Source organism: Parasteatoda tepidariorum, chromosome 7, assembly GCF_043381705.1.
Source record: "Parasteatoda tepidariorum isolate YZ-2023 chromosome 7, CAS_Ptep_4.0, whole genome shotgun sequence".
Taxonomy (NCBI): domain Eukaryota; kingdom Metazoa; phylum Arthropoda; class Arachnida; order Araneae; family Theridiidae; genus Parasteatoda; species Parasteatoda tepidariorum.
Genome location: NC_092210.1, coordinates 79,250,976 through 79,278,708, shown reverse-complemented (window position 1 = coordinate 79,278,708; position 27,733 = coordinate 79,250,976). Strand labels below are relative to the sequence as shown.

At 29.4% G+C, this 27,733-nt stretch overlaps 2 protein-coding genes across 4 annotated transcripts in view; one reads left to right on the top strand and one right to left on the bottom strand.

The window, feature by feature from the left end:
- LOC107451821 (beta-glucuronidase) overlaps positions 1 to 3,359 on the top strand; it is a 33,194-nt gene extending 29,835 nt beyond the window's left edge. For both annotated transcript variants that reach the window (XM_043039634.2, XM_071183686.1), the window contains exon 12: positions 1,620 to 3,359. In XM_043039634.2, the coding sequence (XP_042895568.1) occupies positions 1,620 to 1,777 (158 nt within the window). In that variant the 3' untranslated portion in view covers positions 1,778 to 3,359. The remainder of the gene's footprint in view (positions 1 to 1,619) is intronic.
- The window catches only part of LOC107443442 (intraflagellar transport protein 20 homolog), a 41,733-nt gene continuing 17,206 nt past the window's right edge, over positions 3,207 to 27,733 (bottom strand). The window contains exons 2-5 of one of the 2 annotated variants that reach the window (XM_043039635.2): positions 7,959 to 8,018; positions 4,861 to 4,946; positions 3,519 to 3,622; positions 3,207 to 3,438 (exon numbers count right to left, since the gene is read on the bottom strand). In XM_043039635.2, coding sequence (XP_042895569.1) covers positions 3,357 to 3,438; positions 3,519 to 3,622; positions 4,861 to 4,946; positions 7,959 to 8,018 — 332 coding nt within the window. In that variant the 3' untranslated portion in view covers positions 3,207 to 3,356. Of the gene's footprint in view, positions 3,439 to 3,518; positions 3,623 to 4,860; positions 4,947 to 7,958; positions 8,124 to 27,733 lie in introns of those variants that run through there. The other variant, XM_016057297.4, reaches the window with a different exon arrangement.

Genomic DNA, 27,733 nt, shown 5'->3' with positions numbered 1-27,733 from the left:
CATTTTTTTTTTATTTCATGCACTGTACATCTATATTTATATATCATCTTTGCTATTTATTTGTCCTGCTACACAAGTAATGTCTATATGATAAATCAAATATTCAGTGCAATATTCAATGAAAACATAGAATTATTTTCTTTTTCCAGATAATATTTCTTTAGTTGATGCAGTTTCAGATACAAAGTAGAAGTAAATTATTGATTATGTTTTTAAAGATAAATACAAAAATCAAAATCTTGATGAAATAATAAGGTGGATAAGAATAAATAATCAAAACAGTTCTGTGACAATAAACCCAACCACATTTATTATACTCATTAGTTCCAAGAGATAAGGGTTTGCTTGTTTATCTTAATTTTTACCTTTAGAAAAGATCAAACAAATATGGATTATCTACAAATTTTTCCAATTGTTTATATGCAACTTATCTTGTACAAAAATTAATAATCTTACCATTTTTATAGAATGTGACTTTTACCCTTTAAAATGTGATTTTTCTTAGCAATCTATTGAAGATATTTCATTTTATTACACCTTCTATATGCATCTCGAACTTTCCTTCTGGATCAATTTTTTTAATTCCTCCAAAAAGCTAATGTTACTTTTAAAAATAATATTGCTTTAAATGTTTGTGGAAATTAAGAGCTGCTAACATTAATGAAACTTAATTGTTTTCATTAGTGTTAGGGGTAAAAGTTAAGGGGAAAAAACAGCAATGTCATAATGTTATTGAATTAATTTTGTCACAAGTTAGTTTATATATTTTATATCTATGGGTGTCACTCTAAAAAATTTTAAGACTGGACTTATTTTTTGACCAATTAACACAGTCTAGTGTTGTTTGCTGGAATTTTCAGAAATGTAAAGCTCACTGACACCAAAATTTACCTTTCCTTGATGATAGCCTCCATATTACAATCAGTCAGAAGTTTTTTGTTTATAAAAATAACTATTTTTTTTTAAAAAACAAAACAAAAATAACAGCTAACCGTGCATATCTTTTTACACCTGTCACAGAATCACTAATTTTTTTCCTGAAACCTCATATCTCTATTTTTCACTTCACCATTATTTATTTTTTGTCTTTATTTGTATTTATTTTTTTTTAATAAAATAATCTTGATTAAACTTTGGCCAGCATGTCAATATGTTAGGGTGGATTCAAACTCAAGGAGATTTAGAATCAGCAATAGAAATTGTTCAGACAAGCAGATAAAGTTCAATTTTCATCCAATCCATAAAATCCCATTTGTCAAGACTTTAAGGATAAGATTTAGCGAGGCTGGCAAAGCAATTAATAAGGAGGATAAATAATGCACCATTCTTTTATTGCAGTGTGATATCATTACTTGATCCTTTTGCAATAGTTGTTAAAAAAATTATTAAAATGATTTTTTAACAAAAAATATGTTATATCCCTAATGAAAAAAAAATTAATTTAAAAAAAACTAATGGGACAGAGATATTAATTGATGGGATTTAGTCTATAGATTTTTCTCAAGGCTGATTTCAGTTCTTAAGACTGAAGAGTGGCACCCTATATCTTATCATTCCAATTTAATTTCATATATAATTTTTTTAAAGAAATTTATCTTTATGTTTAATTATCTTTTCAGAAATAAACAGGGTTGTAGGAAACAAGAAAGGAATTTTCACTAGAGAGAGACAACCAAAGGCATCAGCTAAATTATTGAGGTGCAGATATCATGGACTGTCTAATCGTCCAATTATTGGCAGTATTGCTTACTGTCCTATACAGGATGCAGACTTTTGAACTGTTAATACTTAAAAAATCATTTTTAATAACCAAGATTTAGTTGATAGTTTTTTTACTGAGTAATTAAGATTTTGTGCTTGGAAAATCTTTCGTTAAATTAATTCTCTTTACCTGCTACTTAAATAAAAATCTTGAATGACAATGATTCCAGAAAAAAATTATGTGCTTTGTATTTGTTTTGCCACAAAATCTAAAAATTAAGAAATTTAGCTCACTAGATTTTCTTTAAGCAACTTATGTGTTTGAGTTTTTTCTGAGACTTCTTTACTTTTTCTCCCCCTTGATTACAACAAACATGGGCAAATTCCAGCTCTTAAAATAGGTCATGTGGTTACAAAGTTCACTCATTTGTGGTTGCCTTCCCACTGGCAGTCATAAATATATAAATTTATGAATTATTCGCAAGTTATTCTATTGAATGAATTTATTTTTTGACACTAAAAGACTGTTTTGTTTGTATTGGAAAACAAATTTATCATTACTATATATAAAAAAAATACAGAAAACTTCAGAGTGTTCAGTTAAGATCTTCTGTAGCCAAAGGATAAAATATTATGAGGATATAATCTCAGAAGAAAAAATTATAGAAGAGAGCATCTTAAAGTGAAAAAAGAATTGATTTTTCTGGAGGAAATTTTGTCCTAGAACCACACTGATGATAATCGAAAACTTACTGTGTAATACTTATTGCTAAACAATTGTACAGATCATTTTTAGACTTTAAATACTTTTCGTTCTTTGCAGTGTCTTGAAAAAAAAATAATACTTTTCAAAATAAATCCTAACTCTGGTTAATAATCAAAAGGGCAAGGATATCGGGATCAAAGGACAGGCAAGGTGAGCCTCCCTTATAAGTTCAGGGTCATGGACCCTGGAAAAGGTCACGGAAAAAATTTTCATTTTGAACATGAACCTTGGAACTGATAAAACAAATATCTGATTGCATATCAGCAGGAAACAATTTAATTATTACTGTCATTTGCAATGTTTTTTATTAAACCAAAGTTCTAAATGACACAAACAATAAGTGTATAATATGGAAGTGCACCAATATTTATAGAACACTCTGAATGAACATTATTTACTGTAGTTTTTTAAAGCTATGAATAAATACATGTATTTTTTTCTTGTTATTTATTTTTTCTAATATTTTGATTGCCTGATAGTCAATTTTTTCCATATTGGGCCCCTGATAATCTACAAGATATACATTTGGTTAAATTGACTGACTACCTCTATAATGATTATTAAATTTTTAAAAAAAATCTTCTGTTTATTTCTTAGAATATTTTTTTGTTTTTATCAAAGTAATGTATTATGGAATTTAATGTAGAAAATATATAATGTATAAAATCACTACATTAGCATGGTGCAATTTTTTGATGTAATTTGAATGTATTTTCTTTTATAAAAAAAATGCCAAATATAATTGTGATAACTCTTTATTTGTGTTGCTAACATGTTCTAGAAATGATGTTTTATATCACAGTCAGTACAAGGAAAGTGCATGATATATTAAGATATGTATATATATATTTACAACAAAATATATTTTAATAAAACATTTTTATTTTAATTACTTTTGCAGTAAAAATTGTTCTATTAATTCATTTTGCTCCATTTCTTCCTTCTTTAAAGATTCGTGTTGTACTTTTAATCTGAAACAATGGAGGATAAAATTAGATGTGAAAAAATTTTTGCATCCTAAACGCTTTTTTTCAAATTTTAAATCACTTACCTCTCCAATTGTAGTTTTTTCTCTATAATTAATGCTTGCAACTGTTGTTGTTGTGCTTCTCTTTGCTTAGTAATCGATTTCAATAAATTCCTTGAGCCTATAGCCTGTCAACAAGATGGAAAACAACAATAAAAGTATCTCACAGATGTTACATAGAATGAAATATGTAATGCCCATAATGGCATGACAGTTAAATAATGATATTAAAATGTAAGCACACAAACAGTAATAAAAGAGTAAGGATTTAAAATTAATAAATTTACTATAAGTATTAGAAGCTTTTGTAGAAAAAATTGTGTATTTATTGCAGAGTTAACACGTTTTTCACAATTGACGGTTTTATCCCATTTTAACCATAATACCAAAAATCAAAAACCCCTTTTTGACATGGTTTTTGAAAACACTAAATTTGGTGGTAAAAAATAACCCTCAGCTGTTATGAAATAATTGTAAATAAAAGTACATTTGACTGTAAACATTTTGACATTAAACCACCTTTTTGTTTTGGCAATTACTGTCAAAAAGCCAAAATTTAGGTGTTCGAAATCACAAACCAAAATCTGTTATAAAAATAATTATAAATAAAAATGTGTAAAATTGAAATTTATTTAGTTTCCAAAATGGTAGGGTACATAATACAAATTTGTTAAAAAAGTTATTTAATATGTTGACATTACATAAATATCTCTTACCAGTAAAATACAGATAAGATAACGAAATTATTTCCAAACGTTATTTTTAAATAAAAATTTTGCGACTATTATTAGTTGATATTTTCTACATTAACTAAACATTACCTAAATCAACTTTTAGCAGCCAGTAAAATTCAAAGCACTTAATTTATAAATGTCTGCATAATCACCAAATCTCCACATATTTTTTACTTTTTAAGAAAATTTCTTCATTTATCAAATAAACTTCTCTTTATGGGTTTTCCTCCCCGCATGCGCTTTCACCCTTTATTCCAATTTTAAGAATCCTGTAACAGCTTATTTGTAATTACTACCCCTAACTTGGACTGGGTTAGATTCTGGAATTTACAGGTCTCAAAAGGGTTTCCGGAACTTAAAATCTGTTCTAATATGCCATAGCACAGTAAAGCACTAAAAAATTGCTCACATGAGCGATCTTGAGGATAATTTTGAAGACGGTATGCAATTTGTTCAAGGAACTTTCTATTCATACACTGATAAGTTGAAAAGCATGAGAAAATACTCTGAGATCCTAAGACTGGATACAAATACCCGAAACTTAGGTCTATAGATTGAGAGTAGACAAGTCTTCATAATGTTAAAAATATTTTTGGGCACTGCTTATTTTAACATCAAAATTAACTACTTACTTTAAGTTTTGATTTTTCAACTTCAGTAGCCAAACTGTCAGATATTTGAAGAAATCCATTAACAACAGTTTGAAACTCAGATATTTCTAAATGGATAAAAGTAACTTTTATTAGTAAGTTAATTTTTAAATGATACATTGAGAACCAATAATTAAAAGAAGGGAAAAGTAGAACAGCAATTTTCAAATGTTCGAAAGTAATTAATGAGACTATATTAATAAAATAAAGACACATTATATTAATAATCTATCCAGAATAAACATGAACAAAAAATCAACGTTGAAATCATTTTTATAAAAATATTTTTAAAAATAGCGAATTTAAATTATTTTTATTTATCTTTATCTAAAAAATAAATTTCGCAAATACTACGAAAGAAATTGTACATTATAACTTTTCATTCATATATAACTGATGTTACGAAATTATTTTCCAAGATTGGAAAATACTTAACAAATTACATTCGAACATCACAAATTATGTTCTCTTTAAATATGCCTGAGTAGAAAACAAACAACTGTACCTGTATACATTCTGGCATATATTTATTCCAGATCTTTTGAGGTGGCTGCACAAATTAAAAGTACTAGTACAATAGTTTATGATGGACATTTAAATATTGGTAGTAAATAAAATAACCACAAAAAATTTAAGCATCTAAAAACTATGAAAAAGCTATGATAAGAGAATTTACACAATGATATAAACAGAGTTCTCCCTAGGTATAAAAAAGGGCAGAATATGCATTTATGTATCTTTGGTCTATTAATTAAATAGATGAGCATGATCTAACATCACGTACGATCACATTTAACGGGATACACGTGATGTAGTGTGGGTATCTCGATTCTGATTGGTTGTTGAAACTAGGCATTTGTTTACATTTGCAACTACTCTTTCCATTCTATTTTGAGTAAGCCAAGCCCGTCAAGTATCAATTCTCTTAAGTGACACATTCTAAATTTTGTCACAAAGATTTCTTTTCATAAACAGGTAAAAATTTATCAATTCAACGTAATATACAAGCGTATGAAATAAATTTTTGAAGAGAAATAGAATTACAGTCAATAGTTATAGTCTACATCAGACAACTGTTTAATGTTTTTACTATATCTCACACTATTTTAAAATTGATGCAAACTTGCTATGTTACAGTTCTTGAATCACATTTAATACTGGAATCATAGTTAAAAGCATTTTATATTCTTTGGAGTAAAATTGTTATACGTAAATCCCAATTATGAAGTTTAGTAGTTGATGACACACGCTGAAATTTAATTTTTTAATATCCAAGAGTACCAATTTAAGAATAGTATTTGATTTAAAATATTTAATAAGAAATGGAGTTATAACAACTTAACATTTCATAACACACATACTTATGGGGAAAAAAACACTCAAACTTTAATGAAATAAAACCATTGCCACAACGCGACAATGTGGGTCTGCAGTTTGTTTACACTGGAATGTAAATAAAAAAATAATTGTGGTCACAAATTAAAATATTAGTGGATCTAAATTGAAAATAAAAATAATGATTGTTCTTTATTAATGTCAAGAAATCATTTAACGATTTATACATTTTTAACTAGTAAATCGGTCGAATCTAATCAATGTCTTAAATCTCTAAAATATCCCAAAACTGGATCTGCATAGGATATTAAATATAATTTGAAACACCTCTCAGATATTCTATAAACATCCAAATATCCATGTCTAAAACATATCAATAGTAAAAATCCAAGAGATGAACAAAATATCCATATATAGGACATTTATATGTCTAGATATCTTTATAACATCCAAATAACTGTATTCTCCAGCTATCCATAGATGATATCTCAGAGATATCCAAAATGACTAAATCCATAGATTTAGATGTATTTAGATATCTGTAAGAAGTTTGTAACATATCCACTGGATAGTTGGTAAAGTAACAGACATCTTTGGATATCCCTGAGATATTAGTGGCTGTACGGGACACCATTTGCAATTTTTTCTTTGATAATTAGCTTTTAAATCTTGATATTTACTTTTAGAACTATGAAAATTACTTTGTGCGTTAGTTATTTTGCTATATTTGACAAATAGAATTAATAGTAGAATTTTCAACTAGCAGTGATAGTTTCTTAACTGATTCCGAAAGACAGACATCATAAGTAACAGACATCTTTGGATATCCCTGGGATATTAGTGGCTGTACGGGACACCATTTGCAATTTTTTCTTTGATAATTAGCTTTTAAATCTTGATATTTACTTTTAGAACTATGAAAATTACCTTCTGCATTAGTTATTTAGCTATATTTGACGAATAGAATTAATAGTAGAATTTTCAACTAGCAGTGATAGTTTCTTAACTGATTCCGAAAGACGAACTTTGTCAATAGCAGTTGAATCAAAATGTAAATGTTCGCTTGTAAAGCTTAAACCGCATATATATACTCCATATCGAAGGATAGAAACTCTACTTCACCAGGGCAATGATTTTTACCGTTCAGTTACTCAGACACACATAATATAAGAAATTTAAATAAAAAGAATATGAAAAATTTTATTGTACAGTAAAAGTTCCAAATTATAATACCCAATCTAAGAGGAAATCTTTTCTATGACCTAACCATAACTTATATTAATTTTGCAATCTTTTTAGTTTCTCGTATGTCACTGCCCAGTTGTCACCAAAATTTGTCTCTTTTTTTTTCGCAGCAGCAATCAACACCCTTATACCTTTAATTTGGTTACCTTCTGTAATGTTTTATTTTGGTGTGACAGATTACGATACGGAAATAAGTGGGGGTTTAAACATAGACTTAGTTACCAGCAGAAATTTTTTTTCCTGAAACGGGATTAAAAGTTGGCAGCCCTGTATAATGACTCAGAGATGTAAAGGCCTACTTTTTCAATCTCTTAAAATTATGCCACAAGTTTTACAAATCAACCAATTACCTTTAATTCATTAGCATTTTTTTAATACTGATGTGTCGTTTGCTTATTAAATTCTATACCAAAAATAACCAATAAATTTAACATTAAATCATCAGAGTGTTGTAATAATCAATAAAGCAGAACATATGTATATTTCAAAAATTCACTTACTGCTAACATATTCTTTACATTCTTCTTTCAAAGCATTAGTTTTTTGACTAGCTTCAGGATCTAAAACACAAATTTTATTTAAATCGTCAAAATACAGTCCAATTTTTGCAATTGATTCAGACATCGTTTTAAGGTTTATTAGTTTGTTTATATTTACTAAACGGTTGAATCTGGAGACAGTTAAACTTTCATAACTGGAATACAGCAACAAATAATTCTGCAAATACCTTATTCTTACTAAACTGCCAATTTTGTGGAATCTGAAATGGCCATTCCTACTGAAACAAAAAAATCAGGTGCTTATTCGGAGATGCGAACGAGAACCTGATTGGCGAGTTTTTCTCACGTTTTCTCAATTTTTCACACATCACGAGCGATTAAACACCCCTCAATTGTTAATGATATTTTTTAATATTTTCTCAAACTACTCATTAAAAAACTAGTCTCAAGTTTTTTTTATTTCCTTTATTTGGTAAAAAACAACATTTTAACGACATCGATGTGAACCTCTTCCTCGTTCAAAAATATAAAATATTTGTTCTTCCCTCTGAACGATACCGAAGTATTCCTACTTGTGGTATACCAAGCCAATTCCTTTTTTACGATGGGAAAATTTTCACAGCTTCAAAATACTCTGCTTTATCTATATTTATCTTGATAGCTTCGGAATGGGTCTTCATTTTTAAGGGACAGTGTGGGATGTGGGAATATCTATAGGGTAAAGGAAAAGATATTTTTAAATTAAATTTGGTTATAAATGCCTCACATGGAAAATTTCCTAGAATTTTAGGGGCGCCTTTTTAGGACTGAAATAAGATGTAACCAGTGAATGGAGGGTGCTCTGAGTGGTTCTGTGGGGAATTATAAATCGACTATGTCAACCTTCAGCTATCAAAAGGTACCTCATGATAAAATCAAGTTAACATGTGTTATATACTAGTGAATTGGTATTTAATATTTATAGTGGTCGTTACACCACATTACTCCCCTTCCAGAATTTTATCTGTGATAGGATTCGATGAACAATTACCACTAGTTGATTAATGCTGTTTATTTATTAACTTCAATTTTTGCTCATTATATTTTTTCATTTTTTTCTTTCAAGCATTTCGCTCGTTATTTTTTTTTTTTTTATTATTATTTTATAGCTTTTCGCTATTTTTTCCCATCATTTTTTTTTATAGCTTTTCGCTATTATTATTTTTTTTCTAGCATTTCGCTCATTATTATTTATTAACCGGGAGACTTTATTTACTTCACCGGATTTCTTGTTTTTTTTTTTTTCCGAGTAGTATATTTTTTTTTTTAAACAAATCAACTGTTAAATGTGGATTTATCCATCAATATTGAGAATTTTTTATCACGTCTGTAGGTCACCAATGTGGGGAATTATAAATCGACTATGACAACCTTCAGCTATCAAAAGGTACCTCATGATAAAATCAAGTTAACATGTGTTATATACTAGTGAATTGGTATTTAATATTTATAGTGGTAGTTACACCACATTTCTAACTTTAAGGCTGGCTCTCAAATCAAGCACTTTCTCGACATTCTGTCAAGAAACTTACTGTGATGAGCTCAAATTTTGAGCAAATTTTTTTTGGTTGTCCTTAGAGCCTTTAGTATATTTTTTTAAATACAGTTTTATTTTAACTTTGTAGACCATTTTTTTGCGTATATTTTTGTATTTTCCTTTTATTCACGTTTTATTTATTATTAATAATATTTTTTCCAATATTTGAATCATGAAACCTTTTTTTGAAAATAATTTATTTATTTAATTATTTTAAAATTGAGTTTTTGAATTAGTTCAAAAAACACCTTAAAAGAGTTACATTCATTTGGAGGTAAGCTTATATTTAATTCAATTATATATGATGCATGTAAAGGAAGGGCTAAACCTGGATTAAATTTGAAGTTGCAATGTATTTCATAAACTAGTTCTCTCTATGGTTTTTGTAATCATCACACTGCAATTGTTTATTGTAAAATAACTATTATGTAAATATAATATAACCGTTAAAGAAAATTAAACAAAGTTATTTCGATCAACAACGTAATAAATAGATAATAATTGAATAAAGTTGCAGTTTTACAATTGAAAATCTGCTCTGATTTAAATAATTTATCGTAATACAGAATATAAAATTAAAGTATTTGAATTATTTAAAAATGAAGTTATTAAATACATAAAATGAAATTAGTTATTTCAAAGTCAGCATTATTTTCATTGATATTGGGTTGATAAAGAAATTTTACTTTAATATAAAGTTTAAAAATAAGATGTTTTTAGTAATTTAGATGTAGCCCTATATTTTAAGCTTTTAAATTTGAGCTTAAACAACGGCATTGCTCAAAAGTTTTGATTTGAAAGAATATATGTCATGATTGTAAGGAAAAATTTAATTAGCTACAAATATTTTTTTTTCTTTCTAAAACGGTAATCACTTTAAGAGAAATGGAAAAGTTATTTTTTTCAAAAATTTAATATTTCAAAACAATAATTCATCAATATTATCTTTTCTGGAAATAATGCACTTATAAATTAAATCTTCAACTTAAAAAAGTAAGAAAAAAAAGAGCCCTATATAAATCTGAGACTCACAATATATTATGTTCAACCACTTTAAAATTCTTATAAAACTTTCGTACTCCATACATCTATAATTCAAAAATCATGATTTGGCTTAAAAGTACAACCCTACATTCTTTTAAGAATAATTGTCATACAATAAAGTAAGTAAAAAATACGAAGGGAAAAAGAACTTGATAAGTTTTATCTCTGTAGCTACATGCACATTTTTGAAGAACAAAAATGTTTTGCAAATAAAAATGCTTAAAAATTATTATACTTTAAAAAAAAATACAAACAAATTATGAAAAATAGTAATAGCAAAATGAGAAAGACCGATTACTCTCTATCTACAAATTTTATTATAAAGGAGGAATAACATACCATACTTCATTTACCTTTATAACTAAAATATAAATTTCTCATAATTTTCCCCATTAAGATTTTGGATCAGGGTAACATGTGACATTAAATTAGTTTTAGTAATATCTACTAAAAAAGTTTAAATTCTATGTTTTAAAACTAATGTGTTAAATTTTTTGTTCAGTAAATTAATTTCTAACAGCGTAGGAAGAAAATAAAATTTTCTTTTTGGAAAATATGGAAAATAGCTTCAAAGATTTTTTTTAAAAAAATACCAATTTTTCTTGATTTTATGCCTAAATTTCAGAAGATACGAAGCATTTTTGACCCCCTTTACTTTAATATCAGAAGGAAATAAAGTTTTTCTATTTAGAAAATAGCTTCGAAGATTAAAAAAAAAACTTTTTTTCTTTTTTTAATTAACAACTTTACTTAATTTTATTCTGATAATGCTTAAATTGCAGAAGATGAGAAGCAGAGAGTCACTTTTTACTTAGGGGGAAATAAAGTTTTCTATTTAGAAAATAACTTCAATGTTTGTTTTTTTAAAAAAAAAATGTTTTTTATCTTTTTAAATTTACCAATTTTACTGGAATTTATTTTTGCGAATGTCTGAATTTCTGAAGAGGCAAAGCACATTTTTGCCCCTCACTTTAATATCAAAAGAAAATAAAGTTTTCTACTTGGAAAATAGCTTAAAAGATGAAACTTTTTTTATAACCGATTTTACTTGACTTTAGTTTTCCCGCACGTCAAAATTTCAGAAGGGGCAAAGCACTTTGTCCGTCCCCTCGTAAAAATTTGGAAGAAAATAAAGTTTTCTACCCGGAAAATAGAGTGACAATTGGAAATAAAATATTTCTTCTACTTTACACTTTACTTTTCCAAATGCTAAAAGGCACGCTAATCACCAGTTTAATTTGATTTCGGAACAAAATAAAGTTTCCTATTTGGTGTATAGCTGCAAAGTAGAGAAAGAATAGCTTTTGTTTTTCTCTAAAATTACCAATTTTACTTGACTTTGTCTTCACGTATGTCTAAATATCAGAAGGGACAAAGCACATTATTTAACTCCTCACTTAAATTTTTGAGGAATATAAAGTTTTCTCTTTGAAAAATAGCTTCAAAATTTAAAAATTCGTTGTAACATAACAAAACATGCATAACATAACATTCAAATTATGGAAATTGTGCTGAACCATTATTAGAAAGGAACTAGACATTGATATCTTACAATAGCATATTTGTAAATATTTTATGACAAGAAGATTCTTTAGAAAATATTCTATGTATAAAAAACTATGTCAAATATGATAATAGACATGCATCACTTACAATTACATGTCTTTTAAATTCACTTTTCAACTGAGTTAAATAAATTTATTTTTGAAATTTATTTAATTTTTCAATAGTTTTATCAAACACAATATAAAAATCATTCAAATGTAATAAATTAGATTCGAAATAAGTTATGATTTATGTCATTGTCATAATATTCATTTGAGAAATATTTTGTTCACATACTATTTGCAACTATTTTTTTTTATTTTTTATATTTGTTTCCTCTAATAGCCTATAGTAACTTTTAACTTTTAAGTAGTTCCAGTTGAACAAATTTTTCCGACTCAGACTTCGCAATTCTTGCTCGCACGTATTAGACAATTAACGTAAGCTGTATTAGACATAACATATATCATAGTTTTTAAATTTCATTTAATTCTTAAAAATAAATATGGTTCTCTAAACTCTTTTACAATAAATAGAACAATTAGCTTTATTTTTCAATGTTCCACAATGAAAGGATGTCAAATCCTGTTTTTTAGTCTTTCTTTTCTATAACACTCAGACATAAATATGCATTACATTATGTGTTTGCAAAAATTTTGTAACATTTTTGTTTTTTTGACAAATTATTTAGAAAATCGACCTGCGTTATAGGGCTCGCTCTATTATCCTAAAACAAAAATGATGAAGACTGGTGAACATTTTTACAAATACTACTACTACTATTACTTCTACATATTACAACATATACTACAACATATATTACTTTCCACCGTAAAATAAAAGTGTAGAAAGCAAATTAATAATTTTACAGCAAAAGAGGCTTAAATTACTATTCCCAAAAGAGGAAAGCAACATTTTATGGATTTAAATATTAAATACAATCCTTTTAACACTCAGTTTTAAAATATAGATGACATGTTTTAAAAATATATATGAGACCTTCAACCTGAAAAAAATTTCTTCGAAAACATTCACATTAAACAAGATTTAAACTTTCAAACCAAAACTATATAACAGATTCAATTTATATAGTTAAATATTAAATCCAGTCCTTTTACTGCATAGCTAAAAACAAGAGGGGTCACACAGGACCCTATGTCTTTCTAGTGTGAATAAACAACTTAACCTAAAATATTCTAAGCATAATTTACACATTTAAATATCAAATACAATATACAATCCATACACTGCTCAGCCATCTTTAGTTGCTTTAGCTCAAAAAGATCTAATAACAGAAACCAAATAAAAATCCTTCTCCCTATTCACCATTTTCTTACTGAAAAGGAGGTCTAAACTTCTAATTTCAAAATCGACAAGATTAAAATTCCTGCATTTAAACAATAAATACAAACATTTTACTGCACAGTTTTCTAAGTTTTACATAACTCTATAGTTCTAAAACAAGTAATGAAGGGTAAACAATTATACCATATATTATCTCGAAAAGAAATTGTCGAGAATTTCATAAGGGGCTTAAACTGTTAATCTTAAAATGTAATAAGACTTGAATTATATTACCTTAAAAGGAAATAGCTGAGAACAAAAGATAGCTTAAATTTCAAAAAAAGCTTTAACTGGTAATCCTGAAATATAAGACTCATAATTTCTACGTTTAAATATAAAATGTAATCGATTACAAATCAGTTCTCACAATTTGTAATCCATTTTGTTCCATAGGAAGTAATAACGAAAAACAGATTAAGGCACCCCTTACCCTAGAATGAATTGCGTTAAACATAGGAAATACTTATTAGTAAAAAGGGTTAAGCTACGTATTCTTTTAGGATTAATTTCCCCCCCAATATTTAAATTTGGACTATGTCAGAAACTAAATTTGATCTTAATATAAACTCCCTCTTAACAACGCTGAGTCTTAATATATAACTCCCTCTTAACAACGCTGAATCGTTCCATTGCTGTATTATGGATTCTAAATGCTCTACTAATATTCCGAGTATATCTTGTGACAGTTCTCGAGAACTACTTATTTAAATTTATTTAGAGAATTTCCGATATTGAAAGCAATAAATTTATTAAACTAACATACAATATTTTTGCAATTTTACAATTGAACTGCATTTTCTTCCTTTTTTATTTTTATTTTGATTTTGATTTATTTATATATATTTGTTCTTTTCTGTCTTCTTAAAACTCGAAAGCTGTGGTCCTGGCTTGGTTTTCTCATCAATCTTTTTGATTCTCCGTCATTCTTATTCCCTTAAACAGATTGCTCCAAAAAAATAAAAATTACAACCAGTTCCCAAGTATAATACAAATACAGAATTAGTTCCAAAGAATTAAACCTTTATCCATTTGGGATAAAATTTAAATCCGAACATGTTGCTTAGTTATCATCCACTAGTTGGTTTTTGAAATTAGTATTTAATATTAGGTTAAATGCGAAGAACAAAAATATTATTTAACGATAATACTTAAATTTAATTTTTAATGGTGATTTCGAGTTTTAAATAGTTAATTTGAAATGATTACTTTGATTGCATGTGTTAATGAATCACAGTTTTAAGTAAAATTCATTTTAAAAGTGAAAATAACTTTTAAAAAGAATTGCAACTTATTTACCGTATAAAAACTGCAAAATGTTGAGTATTTATCTTAATTACTAAATGTCGTATAATAAGGTAATATAATATCATAAGATTACTTTAAAATAAAATAAATGAGTAAAACTTATATTTTTAAACCTTTAATTCTGGATTACAACCTAAATTGAAAACTTACTTAAAACAGAAAATAATAATAGGTAGAATAGGACAAAAAAAAAAAATAGTGCGTGGAGTCCCTCCGCGCGGAAGAAGTTAAACTTCGCAACCTGGAACGTTAATTGTAGAAGAATCAGCAGTCGTAGAAGGATCACTAGTTCTATTCAACGACTCTTTTTCCTACTCCGCTCGCTTCCGTGCTCTGTAATCACGGTATTATTGTGCATTTTTCCCTCGTGGACCTCTTGAACCAGTGGAAGTTCTTGTGGTTGCCTCATCGTCTCGCCCTGGAAAATGTATTTGTATTAATAATGTATGTGAATGCGTCATAATGTAATTTCAGAAGAGAAAACCTAACAATCAATTGATATTCACAAGAGACGTACCTTGACATAACCTTAAATCCGTCGCATTGTCCGTGGGATTGTTTTCACTCATTTTTTACAATTGTTATCCACTAAATTTGAAAATAAAAAATACTACCCTATTAAATTATATGTGTATCAAAACAAACTAAAAAAATATTTATAGAAAAACAATACTTTTATGACTTTTATTATTTTTATGCTAGTGAGAACCAAAACAATATGGAAATGAATGAGGGAAAACTGGATCCTACCACGTGATTTCCCGGCCAATAAAAATGTAGCGTTAAACGTTTAACGCAACCTTGTTGGAAGTCGCATAAGAAGTATAACTTCAATAAATATTACCGGTAAATGCCTATAAATAAGGGAAATATAGATAATATGCTAGTAAATATTATTAAATTTTATTAATTTTATGCTGATGACAGTCGAAAATATATTAACCTTTTTCTGAGCAATAAAAATCATGCCATGCTATTTTCTTGCCCAATGAGAATGCGTAAAATAGTTATCATGATCAAAGGATTTTTATGTATTATTGTTAGAAACATTTTTATTTCTTATTTTAAATTAAAATGTGTGGAATACTTTATATTCAATTACGTTTAAACTCTTTTGGCAAATTTTTATGAAAGATTTATTAAAGAACAATGTATTTTTATTCGTATGCAATATTCGTATCAAATACCGAAGAGCCATTACATTATGACCACCCTGCTAATAACATGTAGGACCACCTGTAGTCCTCAAAACTGCTAGCACCCGAATTGATTCCACAAGGTGCTGATAGGTAGTCTGAGGTATCTGGTATCAAGCGCTCACCAACTGGTTCTGCAATTCCCTCACCTTGCGAGGGGGTAGCGCGGCAGCATGAATTTGGTTTTCCAAGTCGGACCACAAATGCTCTATTGGATTAAGGTCAGGTGAATTTGGGGGCCAAGACATGACTTGAAAGTCACTGGAATGTTCCTCGACGATTCGACCCTTATGACATGGTGCATTTTCCTGTTGGTAAACACCATCACCCGTAGGAATAGCTGTTGCCATGAATGGGTGAAACTGGTCTGCAACTATGTTCAAGTAGCTTGCAGACGTCAGGGATTGTTCTATAAGGATTATGGGTCCTAATGTGCCCCATGATTGTTTCTGGGCGAGAAACCATTAAAACCTGGGCGAGCCCATTGTTATAGATGGAGGGTGGTCATAATGTAATGGCTCTTCGGTGTATGTTCATTAAATATTTGTATCATTCGTTCATTTCGCAACTTCAGAACTTTGCTCTGTGCTCGCTATTTAGAATCATAGCTCCATTTTCTTAGCAAGCGAATTGCTATCATACTCTCTTCATCTCTCCTTTCTCTGAACGAAAATGACAGCTGATCAGATTCCACACTTGGTAAAGTTTTCTTCGAATTCCCCATCAAAATTTTGTCAGTTGTATCGAGCTATGCTATTTTTATTTACATGCTTAACTCTGACAAGTTTGCGTTCATTTATGATTAACCATGGAAAACTTTTCTTCATAAGCACAAAAATATAATTGTATTTAAAATTCGTTTGCGAAATTTTTAGTAGAATCCAATGCTTAGCAAGAAATTTAATAGTCTATCAACAAAATAAACTTTTTCTTCCTTTTTTTTGGAATACAGAAACAATTTTAACGTCATAATAGTGTCAGTGTATCTTTCGTTTGAGACAGTCAACATTTTATTCTTACAATTGTACTTACTAAAATGTTTTAATACAGAGCTTTAAATTTTTTTTCAAACACTGAGAAAAAAAAGTATGGTCATATAAAGATGAAAAATATGGTAAAATTTACTGTGTTTCGATCTATCGGAACACAAAAAAATTCGGTAATTTTTAAAGAGGCTCTTTGGTAATGATTTTAGTAAAATTCATGATATGTGACAAAATTTGGTAAATGTGCAGAATTTGGTAATCTTATCATGATACCCTAGAGCTAGGAATTAAAAACATTTATGTTTTAAATCTGCTTTTCAGTTTTGCATTTTTTCTAAATGTTTCGTAATAACAGTAATAACTTTGAAAAACAGAATTTTTTGCGCACCGTTTCCATATGAATGGAAAAATTAATTCAGTGATTCAAATATCGCATATTTTGGTTTCATTAACCAAGTTTGGTTTTATTAATATTTTTTTGCCAGAAATGTCATTACTAAACAGTACGGTAATTTTACCAGCATTTTTTTCTTCGTTAATGGTTTCAGACGATTCTAATATAATGAAAACTAAGACACAAGTATTAGCATACGAGGTACTGAACTCCTATAATAAAATGCTTTTACGGGATAATAACCATAATAAATGTTCCGCATGTTAATTAACTTCTTTAATTAACAAGCAGAAGCTGACTTTCTTTTATCTTTTTTTTTAATACTTTACTCCTTAAACCTTTTACTCGAAATCCACTATCACTACTCTATAAACTGATAGCTTTTCATGAAAAAAGGCTGTTATTCAGATGAGACCGTAATTTCGCTGCCAACTACAAAATTAAGAAACTACGGGAAATATAGATTCTCTGCGTGACTTTCCATGTTCCATGTCCATGTCGCAATTTATTTTTCTCCACGGGAAAATGAATACAGTAGAAATATATAGGCCAGGATTCGAAGAAAGTCGGAAATTTTACCCGTCCCCGAGGACGGCTTGTCCAACAATGTACCCGTCCTCCTTTGAAACTAACCCGTCGCTTCTAAATAAATAAAAATATAATTTTCTCTTATTTATTACAACCATTTATATAAATTGCCCAATGAATTAGTAGTTACTAGGATTACAAATACTAGGTTACTAATAGTAAAACCTAGTATTTCTTTTATGAAATAATTTATTTCTTTTATGAAATAATTTAAATGACAAAGGTCAAGTTATCTGGAATGTCAATTTATCCGAGGGTACTGCGTTTTTTAAATGAATCAAATATGACGTTTGCCAGTTCCACAATCAAGCCAATGATTTACAGAGGTTTCTGCACAGAAATCTGAAAGGGGTTTTCCATTTAGGTGGATGTTCATAATTGCGTTTAACGCTTCTTGTTTAAGACCAGTACGTAATGTGTTTTTTTGTAAGCTCATTGCTGAAAAGCCTCTTTCAACCACTGCAGTACTCCCAGACAGAGAAAACATCAATTCCACCAAGCGCAATATGTTGCTGTATTTCTAGATTAGAGGGTCATTTTAGAAGTGAGGCGCTAGACTCTTGTAAGATAACAAAAATTTAAAATGTATCACGAATATTAACGGGAAAATGGCCGTCTGGGCGGAAGCCGGATTCGAGATATTTGTTGTCCGCAGGGAATTTTTGACCGCCGAGAACGGGTGGTTTTTCGAGCTCTGATATAGGCTATATCTTTGAAGGATAAAAACGAGCTAGAATAAAAACAACGGGAAGAATTATCAAAATTTCCGAAAATAACAACTAGCAACTGCCTTTTAGGATGTAAAATTTTGAAGAAAACCGTCCAGCCCATAAGTTCCTAACGTAGGCACTGAAATCATTCAAGGGGCTATAGGGGTTTCTACGGGATGAATGGCAACAAACAAATGATATATTTATAAAAAAACTGAGTACCCATTAAATTATTTTTTTGTTTTGTATTGAATAAATATGCATATAAATGATTATTAATGCAGAAACTTATAGAGGGATAGATTTTTATTGTGCACAAAGCTTCGCTCCCCAACTTCCGTAATTGTTTCACGTACAGCATTCTTATCTTCTTAAAAGTTGATATTTTTCACTGACACAAAACGTATTTTATTAAAATATTACTAAATATTATAATTTTATGAATGAACATTTTGTCAATATGTTAACACTAACGAAATTAAACAAACCCTGGATTTTAAAAAGTATTAACTATATTTAAAATAAATTAAACTTAACGAGAACAGAATCTGTGATATTATAAGAAGAAATAAATGGGAAGTAATTTTACGCGTTAACATGGCCTATATAATAAATACAGCTCAACAATGGTTGTTATCGCTCATGAATTAAAAAATATAAGGATTTTTATTATAGATCAGTGTCAACACCTAATTTCTCTCTTTTTTGTTTCTTTCGATATCAACTCAAGTGCAAGCTTATAAAGTAAAGATCTCGAAGTGGTTAGAGAATAAGAAAAGAGAAGTGGTGAGATAAAAAAAAATTTCTACAGAAATGATCAGATAGACATTGTTTGAAGTAAAATAAGTGAGAAAAAATTGTGGAAAAATAATTAAAACTGCAATGAATTTCAAACAAAATTGGAATAGAATTTGTAAAAAAAAAAAAAAAAAAAAGGNAAAAAAAAAAAAAAAAAAAAAAAAAAAAAAAAAAAAATTAAAATTTAAGAACCATGAATATGAATTGCATTTTTAGCGTGTGTCAAATTCAACTTTGTACTTGCATTTTTGTAGGCTGTAGAGTAGCCCGCGTTAATTTTTTTATTAAAATATTTACGATTAATGATTCTAGAGTTTAACTGGGCTTAAGCTGTTGTGAAAGAAAATCTCATAATGATACACTATCAGAATTTTCCTTTTAAAATTGCAGTAAAATTGCCGGCAGAAATCTGTCAACCGAAAAGTTTACGCTTACGAAAATTTTTTTCCTTTACAATTTTGAAATCGCTTAAAACTGAAATTATTTAACCGCAAGATAAATATTTAACTAGCCATTTTAGTTGGATTATTATAGGCTTTTCGTTAGATAATGAGCATTGGAGTTTGTGTTGCATTTGGTCAAATGAAGCATGGAATGTGGCGTAATTAATTTATCTGGTGATGCCATCTCTCATGAGATCTTTTATATTAAGCAGCTTTATGGTGCTGACATCTATTTGAGTGAATAAAAGTTTCTTATTCCAATATTCCAGGGTCAGCAATGAAGAAGTGCAGGACACAGGAAACTCTTTGTGTGTTGAATGAATGGAAGAAATATTGTGGTGTCAACGCTGAAATTCGAACCTCTTTCTGCTAGTCATTAGAATGACAGATTAGCTCTGGTTGAATTCTGGTTGCGTTCTGGTTGTTTAACCGCATTCGACGTAAACAGTCAATAAAGAATTTTTCTCGCAATTAATAGTTTAAATACCATCATTTTTATGGTTATTTGACTATTTTGGTTGAGTGAGGTAAAATAACGAATAAATAAATTGTTAATAAACCATGTTAACCAACAAAAATTTCTGACAGTGTAATGAATAGAAAACAAATTGTATCATTTAATACATTTATTGCTTCCACTGTATAGTGTATTGAAAAGAAAATATATCTGTGCGAGAACTGACGGTTACTAGATTTCCAAACTATAGAGCTACTTTGATATACTACATTTATCTAAATAAACATAGGAAATTCTTGCTAGCACAATATAAATTCACTACCATTAAAAACAGTTGATATTAACCTGTCCATACTTGTCCTGTGTCGTCATTTATCCTTTTAAGGTCATTATTCGTTAAAGTACATCAAAAATTATGTATTTAGATATTTATTCATATTATAGTATCTCTTATTTTTAGAAACAATGAATTAAAATAGTCACAAAGTTTAAGTCGAAGAATAATTAAAAAGTTACTTTTCCATTAAAAAACCTTGTTTTTTAATTTGCTATTTAGCATTCTATTGTTTGGTTTACTAACTATATATAAAATTGTAACACAGTTTTGCCAATCTGGCTAAAATTATAGAGAATTTTTGAGTGTTTAATGGTAGAAATATTCCATATGTCTACATTGGTCCCATGTCTGCATTTTCCCCTCTTTCCTATATAAGAATATTAGAGTAGAAGTAGATAAAGAAGTTTTACAAGTTTTAAAATAATAATATTTAGTTGATTATATAATTTAAATTGGAAGTAATATATTAGATTTCTTTTTTACACAAAAACTTAATTCTTTGACTCTTTGATTATTTTCATAAAATACAGTTTTACTTATAAATTCAATGGAATTTTCAATAAATTAACAGTGTATAATATCAAAAATATTAAACAATTTTAAAAAAGAAGAAAGAAATTTTTTTGTCTTCAAGGAAGCGTTGAAATTTTTTTACTATGTTAAATAGGTAGTGATCCAAAAGGTTAGGAACCTATGTAGTGTAACCTAACTAAGCTATGAATCCATGAACGCGGGCATCATTTATATCGCTTTAAAACCATTTAATATTGATTCATAATTTAGCAATGAAGAGAGGAGATTAGTTTGATATTGTGGTTTAGAAACATTCGCCAAATAGGTTTGCCATCGTCAGCCTGTCACTTTTCACCGACATCTTAAGCTTAAAAATGCCAACGGCTATGCAAACTTATGGAGTGCAACAATTCCCAATGGGTACAATTAGCTTAAATCGTCATTTGAATAGACTGAGTTAAAGATGAATATTTCATGAATAAATAGAATATGTTGTTTGAATATTTATTTACAAGTCGTCTAATTCTTTTAAAAACACTTTTGTTTAAGTTTCGTGCTAAAAAATTGCAAACGATCTTAAGTGTAAATATATAAATAACTTCAGCATAATATAGTTGTTTGAGAGTTTTCGTCTTAAAATATATTAAGAATTCATTTGTATTTAAAAAGTGTTCATGTAAGTGTTATGAATCTTTTATTGAGAATTTAGATAGTTTTGTGTTTTTCTCAGTTTTTTTTTCATCCTCAAGTTAGATCAAGTTCAAACGCGAAAAAGTTTCCTGTTATTTTCGTTTTTATTTCTTCGCAGATGATAAAATGTTTCGCTGTAACTTCATGTCAATAACATTTTCATAACTCTACATTTTCCTTTATTAGTAAAAATTATTTTACTAAATACAAGTCCATAAGCAAGAAAATCAGAATAAAATGGTAACCGAGTTATGTATTCTCAATGGACAAAAATAAATCACATGGTATGATCCACTTTATCCATACGAAAATCAAGATTTCTTCATTTGTTATCAGCTGGAAAGTTTTAAAGCTATTGTTTAGAGGTAAAACTTTCACTTCTGCCTAATTTTAAGAACATGTGAATTACAACCGCGTTTTCCTAGAATAAGGAAGGCCTCAGCACGGATCAAATTAGTAGTCCGATGTGACGAAGTTAACTGCGCAGTTGATAAAAAATAAGAAAGATGTCATTAAGTTCGGGGTATTAAGCTGCGCAGTGGTTGAAAATACGAAATATGTCATTACGTTTGGACTACTAAAGGATATTTATGGTAACCCGTGCAGAGGCCTACTCTTTTCTAGGAGGTATTGGTTTTCCTCGAACCGCAAAAAAAGCTCCAAAATTGACCGACAGATTACAACATCTATTAATTAAGGTATTTACCTGAGTTTATCATCCTTTTTTATTGCTTTTTTTTTCATTTTGATAAAGTAAAGACTCATGAATTCTGCCTAAGGCTCGCACCGACCACAGTGCAGAAGTGAAACACCCATCGTGGTAGACGGATCATGGGTTAGAATCCACTAGCTATCGAGCTCACCGAGGGAGGTTTTGTGGTTTTCAACTCCATGTAACACAAATCTGGGGTAGTTCCATCTAAAAAGTCCTCCATTAAAGCAAATTTCTCCCAGTACATGTTCCGAAAGTTACCTTGTCTTCTGGGTTGGTATGAAATTGTAAGGTTACAGAGTAGAACATTGGTAATCGTAAATTGAGAATTAGACCGGCTGTTCAACACCGGTTATAAAGTCAAATAAAATACAGCAAAGTCTCAAAATTATAATGGACGTGTCTGCATTGTAAAGCAAATCTATAATATAACCTGATTGCGCAGCATATTATAATAAATACACAAATCTGCATTTCTCAACCAATTTAATCAGAATTTGGTGTAAAGTGCGCAAATTAAAAAACGAATTTTCCTGAACATTTGATGTAATGATCTTCACGTTTTTACTCTATCTTAATGGTTACTTATTACTCTATCTTAATGGTTCAAAAGGGTGATCTCAAACATGCGCAGTAATTTGTGCAGATGATATTTTAAGCTACGAAATCAGCTACAGAAACATACTTCCTATTATAAACATGCCTTTTTTTCGGCGGATTCGGATTTCTGACACCCGAAATATAGGGAGTGGCCGCAATCTGGAAAATATGCGTTTTGTGCAATCTGGGAAATATGTGTGCAATAGTTTGGTCAGGAGAGCGATTCAAATTTTGGACCCCTTCTTATTAAAAAAATTTTTTTACCCATTTCGCGGTATCTCGAAAACTTTTTAAGCGAATTTAAAAATTTTTGCCCACAATTATAAAATTCGTTTATCCAAAGATAATTTCATGTAAAAAATAACTTTTAGAAAATATTTATTATTTTTTTCTGTTTTATTTAATACTAGTCGAATAAAGTTTGGACTGTAAGGTATACAATTTTTACCTCATTTAAAAGAATACAATTTACATGGCAAAATACAATAGAGATAAATCAGTCGTATAGTTCCTGAGACTGTCAAGATCCAAGACTTGGTTAAAGTCGCAATCTCTCATAAATCCATTGCTGCTGTTGATGAATCCGTAAACTTAGCTTAGCTCCGAACGTTAGCTTGTCCTGGGTGTTGGATCTGTCAAGATCCAAGAATTAGTTAAAGTCACCATCTCTCATAAATCCATTGCTTGTTGATGAATCCGTAAACTTAGCTTAGCTCCGAACGTTACTTTGTCCTGGGTGTTGGATCTGTCAAGATCCAAGAATTAGTTAAAGTCACCATCTCTCATAAATCCATTGCTTGTTGATGAATCCGTAAACTTAGCTTAGCTCCGAACGTTAGCTTGTCCTGGGTGTTGGATCTGTCAAGATCCAAGAATTAGTTAAACTCGCGATCTCTCATAAATCCATTGCTGATGAATTGCTGAAACGCAATGGTGGTGCAGTCGCTAAAGACTGGTTGGAAAGCTAAAGGTAGTGAGTTTGATCCTGGCCGAACAATCGGCGTGTCTGCGTAAGAAGGTGCACTTAAAATTTGTCGTGGCTGAAATTCCTTACTCTGGTTATGGTGTGAAAGTTTGGAGAGTGCCAGCTCATGTGCTGTCCAAGGGTCAAAATTACTTGGCCATCCTACCACGAATGTAAAAAGATAGATCTCTAAGACAGGAATAGTTGCTTTGCTATGGTGGCGAGATGTATGTATGATGACTTTTTGAATGAAAGGCGATCAAAGAATTACGATTCTTGGCTTCTGAGCAGTACTTAGTTTAACATGAGTAAACGAATTGTGAAATCACCTTCTGCCAACGTACTTGCTTCGCGTTGTTTTGTTTCAGAAGAATCCTTTTTAATCCAAATAAAAATCGATTCAGGTACTATTATTCGAACCATTCGATACAAGGGAGAGTTCGAAAATAAGTTTCCTCTTCAGTTTTTCCCAAGTAATCGAATGGCAATGGGATAAACAGGACAGGTATTGAACAGGAATGGCATTCGTGGGCAAATGCGAACAGGAATAGCGTTCATTTTTAATCAAATTGTGTTGTCTCAGTGCCTGCTCAAAGTGGAGAGGAGCTTCTGAGTAGGGTCCCGAAGTTTTATTGCTGGTTTTTTCGAAGGTTGTAAGCATCAATGCTACTGCTACACCCTATTCGAAGGAAACTATTCGAAAAATGAGACCTGGTCTTCTTATATTCGGCGTTCTGTTGCAAGATGAAAATGAGAGACTATACTTTGAGACATCAATGCATAAACATATTGCAATTCCTGGTAGGAAGCTCCTAAACTATCCGCCAGACAGTCTTGATCTCACAGCCAGGAGTTTTATGTGTTTGCGGCTTTGTAGAAAAATCTAGGTTAAAGGATCTTTGGAAATAATGTTGAAGTCACACAAAATCGCTTAACGCTTCTCTGCACACAAGGCCCTGATGTTTTGCAGGGGAGGAGGATTTTTTGAAGCTTATAAAGTGGTGTGAAAAATGTTGCAATTTAATAGATAGCTATGTGAAAAAATAAAGTAGCGTCTTATGTCTGATATCCCATTATATTTTTTTGTCTTTCACATTCAATTTTATCAGCAGTCACCAGGGGAAAACTTATTTTCGGACTTTCTACGGCGCATTCCTATTATCTTTCTTTATAACCATGAATGGTCACAAAGCTATCTCTGGTACAATCCTGATGCTGTTACAGGAATTCACTAATTATTTGAGGAAACATTATATTTTTATGATCTATTTACAATTTTGCTCAGTAACCTTATTTGTGCGTATTCTACTCAAGCCTCTGATGGGAAAATAAAAAGAAATAAAATATTTTTTCTTCTATTCTTTAAAGTAGATGGGAAGGATTTATATGAGACAAAGGTAATAATCATGTTTATTATTTTACTTCAAGAAGAAACATGCCATCAAAAGAGCAATAAAATATGCTAAAAACTGTTATGCTGTGATAAATTATCTGTCCGAGCACCAATCAGTCTATCACCAATCCTGTGCAACCGTAACGATGTCGTTACGGTTTGGCATTTATAAATATACGACTTCTTCAAAATTCGATTTCGCAGGAACAATTTAACCGATTTCGCTCAAATTTTGTATTTTGTCATGTAAAATTGCCTACTTCAAAATGATGTAAAAAATTGTATACCTTACAATTCAAACTTTTTTCGACTATTGTTTAATAAAATAATGAAATATAATAATAAATATTTAGTAAAATTTATTTTTTGCTTGGAATTATCTTTGGGTAAACGAGTTTTATGATTGTGTGCAAAATGTTTTTTATTCGCTTAAAAAGTTCTCGAGATATGGTGAAATACGCAAGAAGTGAAATTAACATTAAGGGTTCCAAACTTTGGATCTCTTTCTGATCAAACTATGGGGACCATTCATTCATTTTTTAGCCTACAGAGAACGGGTATTTGCCAAGTATTTAATAATTAAGTAGACTATTTACTACGCATGAAAAATTGATGTGGAATTACTTATTGAACATATTTTAATTGAATTGTTGTTAGGCAGTTCAAGAGGAATTTGAGGTTAAGAAAAACATTGAAAAGTTTTATCGTCATTTATGGAATGAAGAAATTAAGATAAAAGAAAAAGTTCCACACACAAAAAAAATGTAAAATGTTTTGCAATATTAACCGAAAGCAAATATTATAATAAAAGTGCTTTTGAAGTTATACTTCTTATGCGACTTCCAACAAGGTTGCGTTAAACGTATCACGCTACATTTTTATTGGCCGGGAAATCACGTGGTGGGATCCAGTTTTCCCTCATTCATTTCCATATTGTTTTGGTTCTCACTAGCATAAAAATAATAAAAGTATTGTTTTTCTATAAATATTTTTTTAGTTTGTTTTGATACACATATAATTTAATAGGGTAGTATTTTTTATTTTCAAATTTAGTGGATAACAATTGTAAAAAATGAGTGAAAACAATCCCACGGACAATGCGACGGATTTAAGGTTATGTCAAGGTACGTCTCTTGTGAATATCAATTGATTGTTAGGTTTTCTCTTCTGAAATTACATTATGACGCATTCACATACATTATTAATACAAATACATTTTCCAGGGCGAGACGATGAGGCAACCACAAGCACTTCCACTGGTTCAAGAGGTCCACGAGGGAAAAATGCACAATATTACCGTGATTACAGAGCACGGAAGCGAGCGGAGCAGGAAAAAGAGTCGTTGAATAGAACTAGTGATCCTTCTACGATTGCTGATTCTTCTACAATTAACGTCGCAGGTTACGAAGTTTAACTTCTTCCACGCGGAGGGACTCCACACACTATTTTTTTAATTTTTTCCATAATTCGAGTATGATATAAGTATAATAATTATGAAATTACCAAAACATTGAAAATTAGTTTTACTAATTTACTTTTGGGGTTCAATTACATATAAATAAATATTGATAGGTTATAAATATTGAAATATTGATAGGATAGGCAGCTATTCCGCAAATAATCGATGGTTGCACCAAATTCCTGTACTTCTGCCAAGAATTTTATTATTCATTAAAGCATCTCATAGTACCATAACACATTTTTTTTTCTTGTAAATAAAAATTGATCGATACGAAAATAAATGAACATTTATACTGAAAAGGATCGATAATTATGAATGAAATATGGGTAATTTTTTTTAACCCAATACCAAGAAGTAAAACAAAAATTTCATTTGTGATTATAAACAATACATTGCATTTCGGTACTTATTTTTTCAAATAGCCCTTTAAACTTTTAAAAATAGTGTAATCGCGTTTATTATGTAATATTTACTCAAGTAGATGGGAAAAAAAGGCGTCGTACTATCAACTCTTAATTTATAAATTTTTATAATTATATTAATAAAACATAAAATCAATTGTAAAATATAAAAAGGAAGTTAATATTTATGCAGTATGCGACTAATTTGGCCAATTAAAATTTCAACGTACACATATGTCTTCCAACTACTTCCGCCTTTTTCCTGGTAAATCGCCTTTAACCAATGCACACGATTTCGCTGACATTTTCAGAAAATA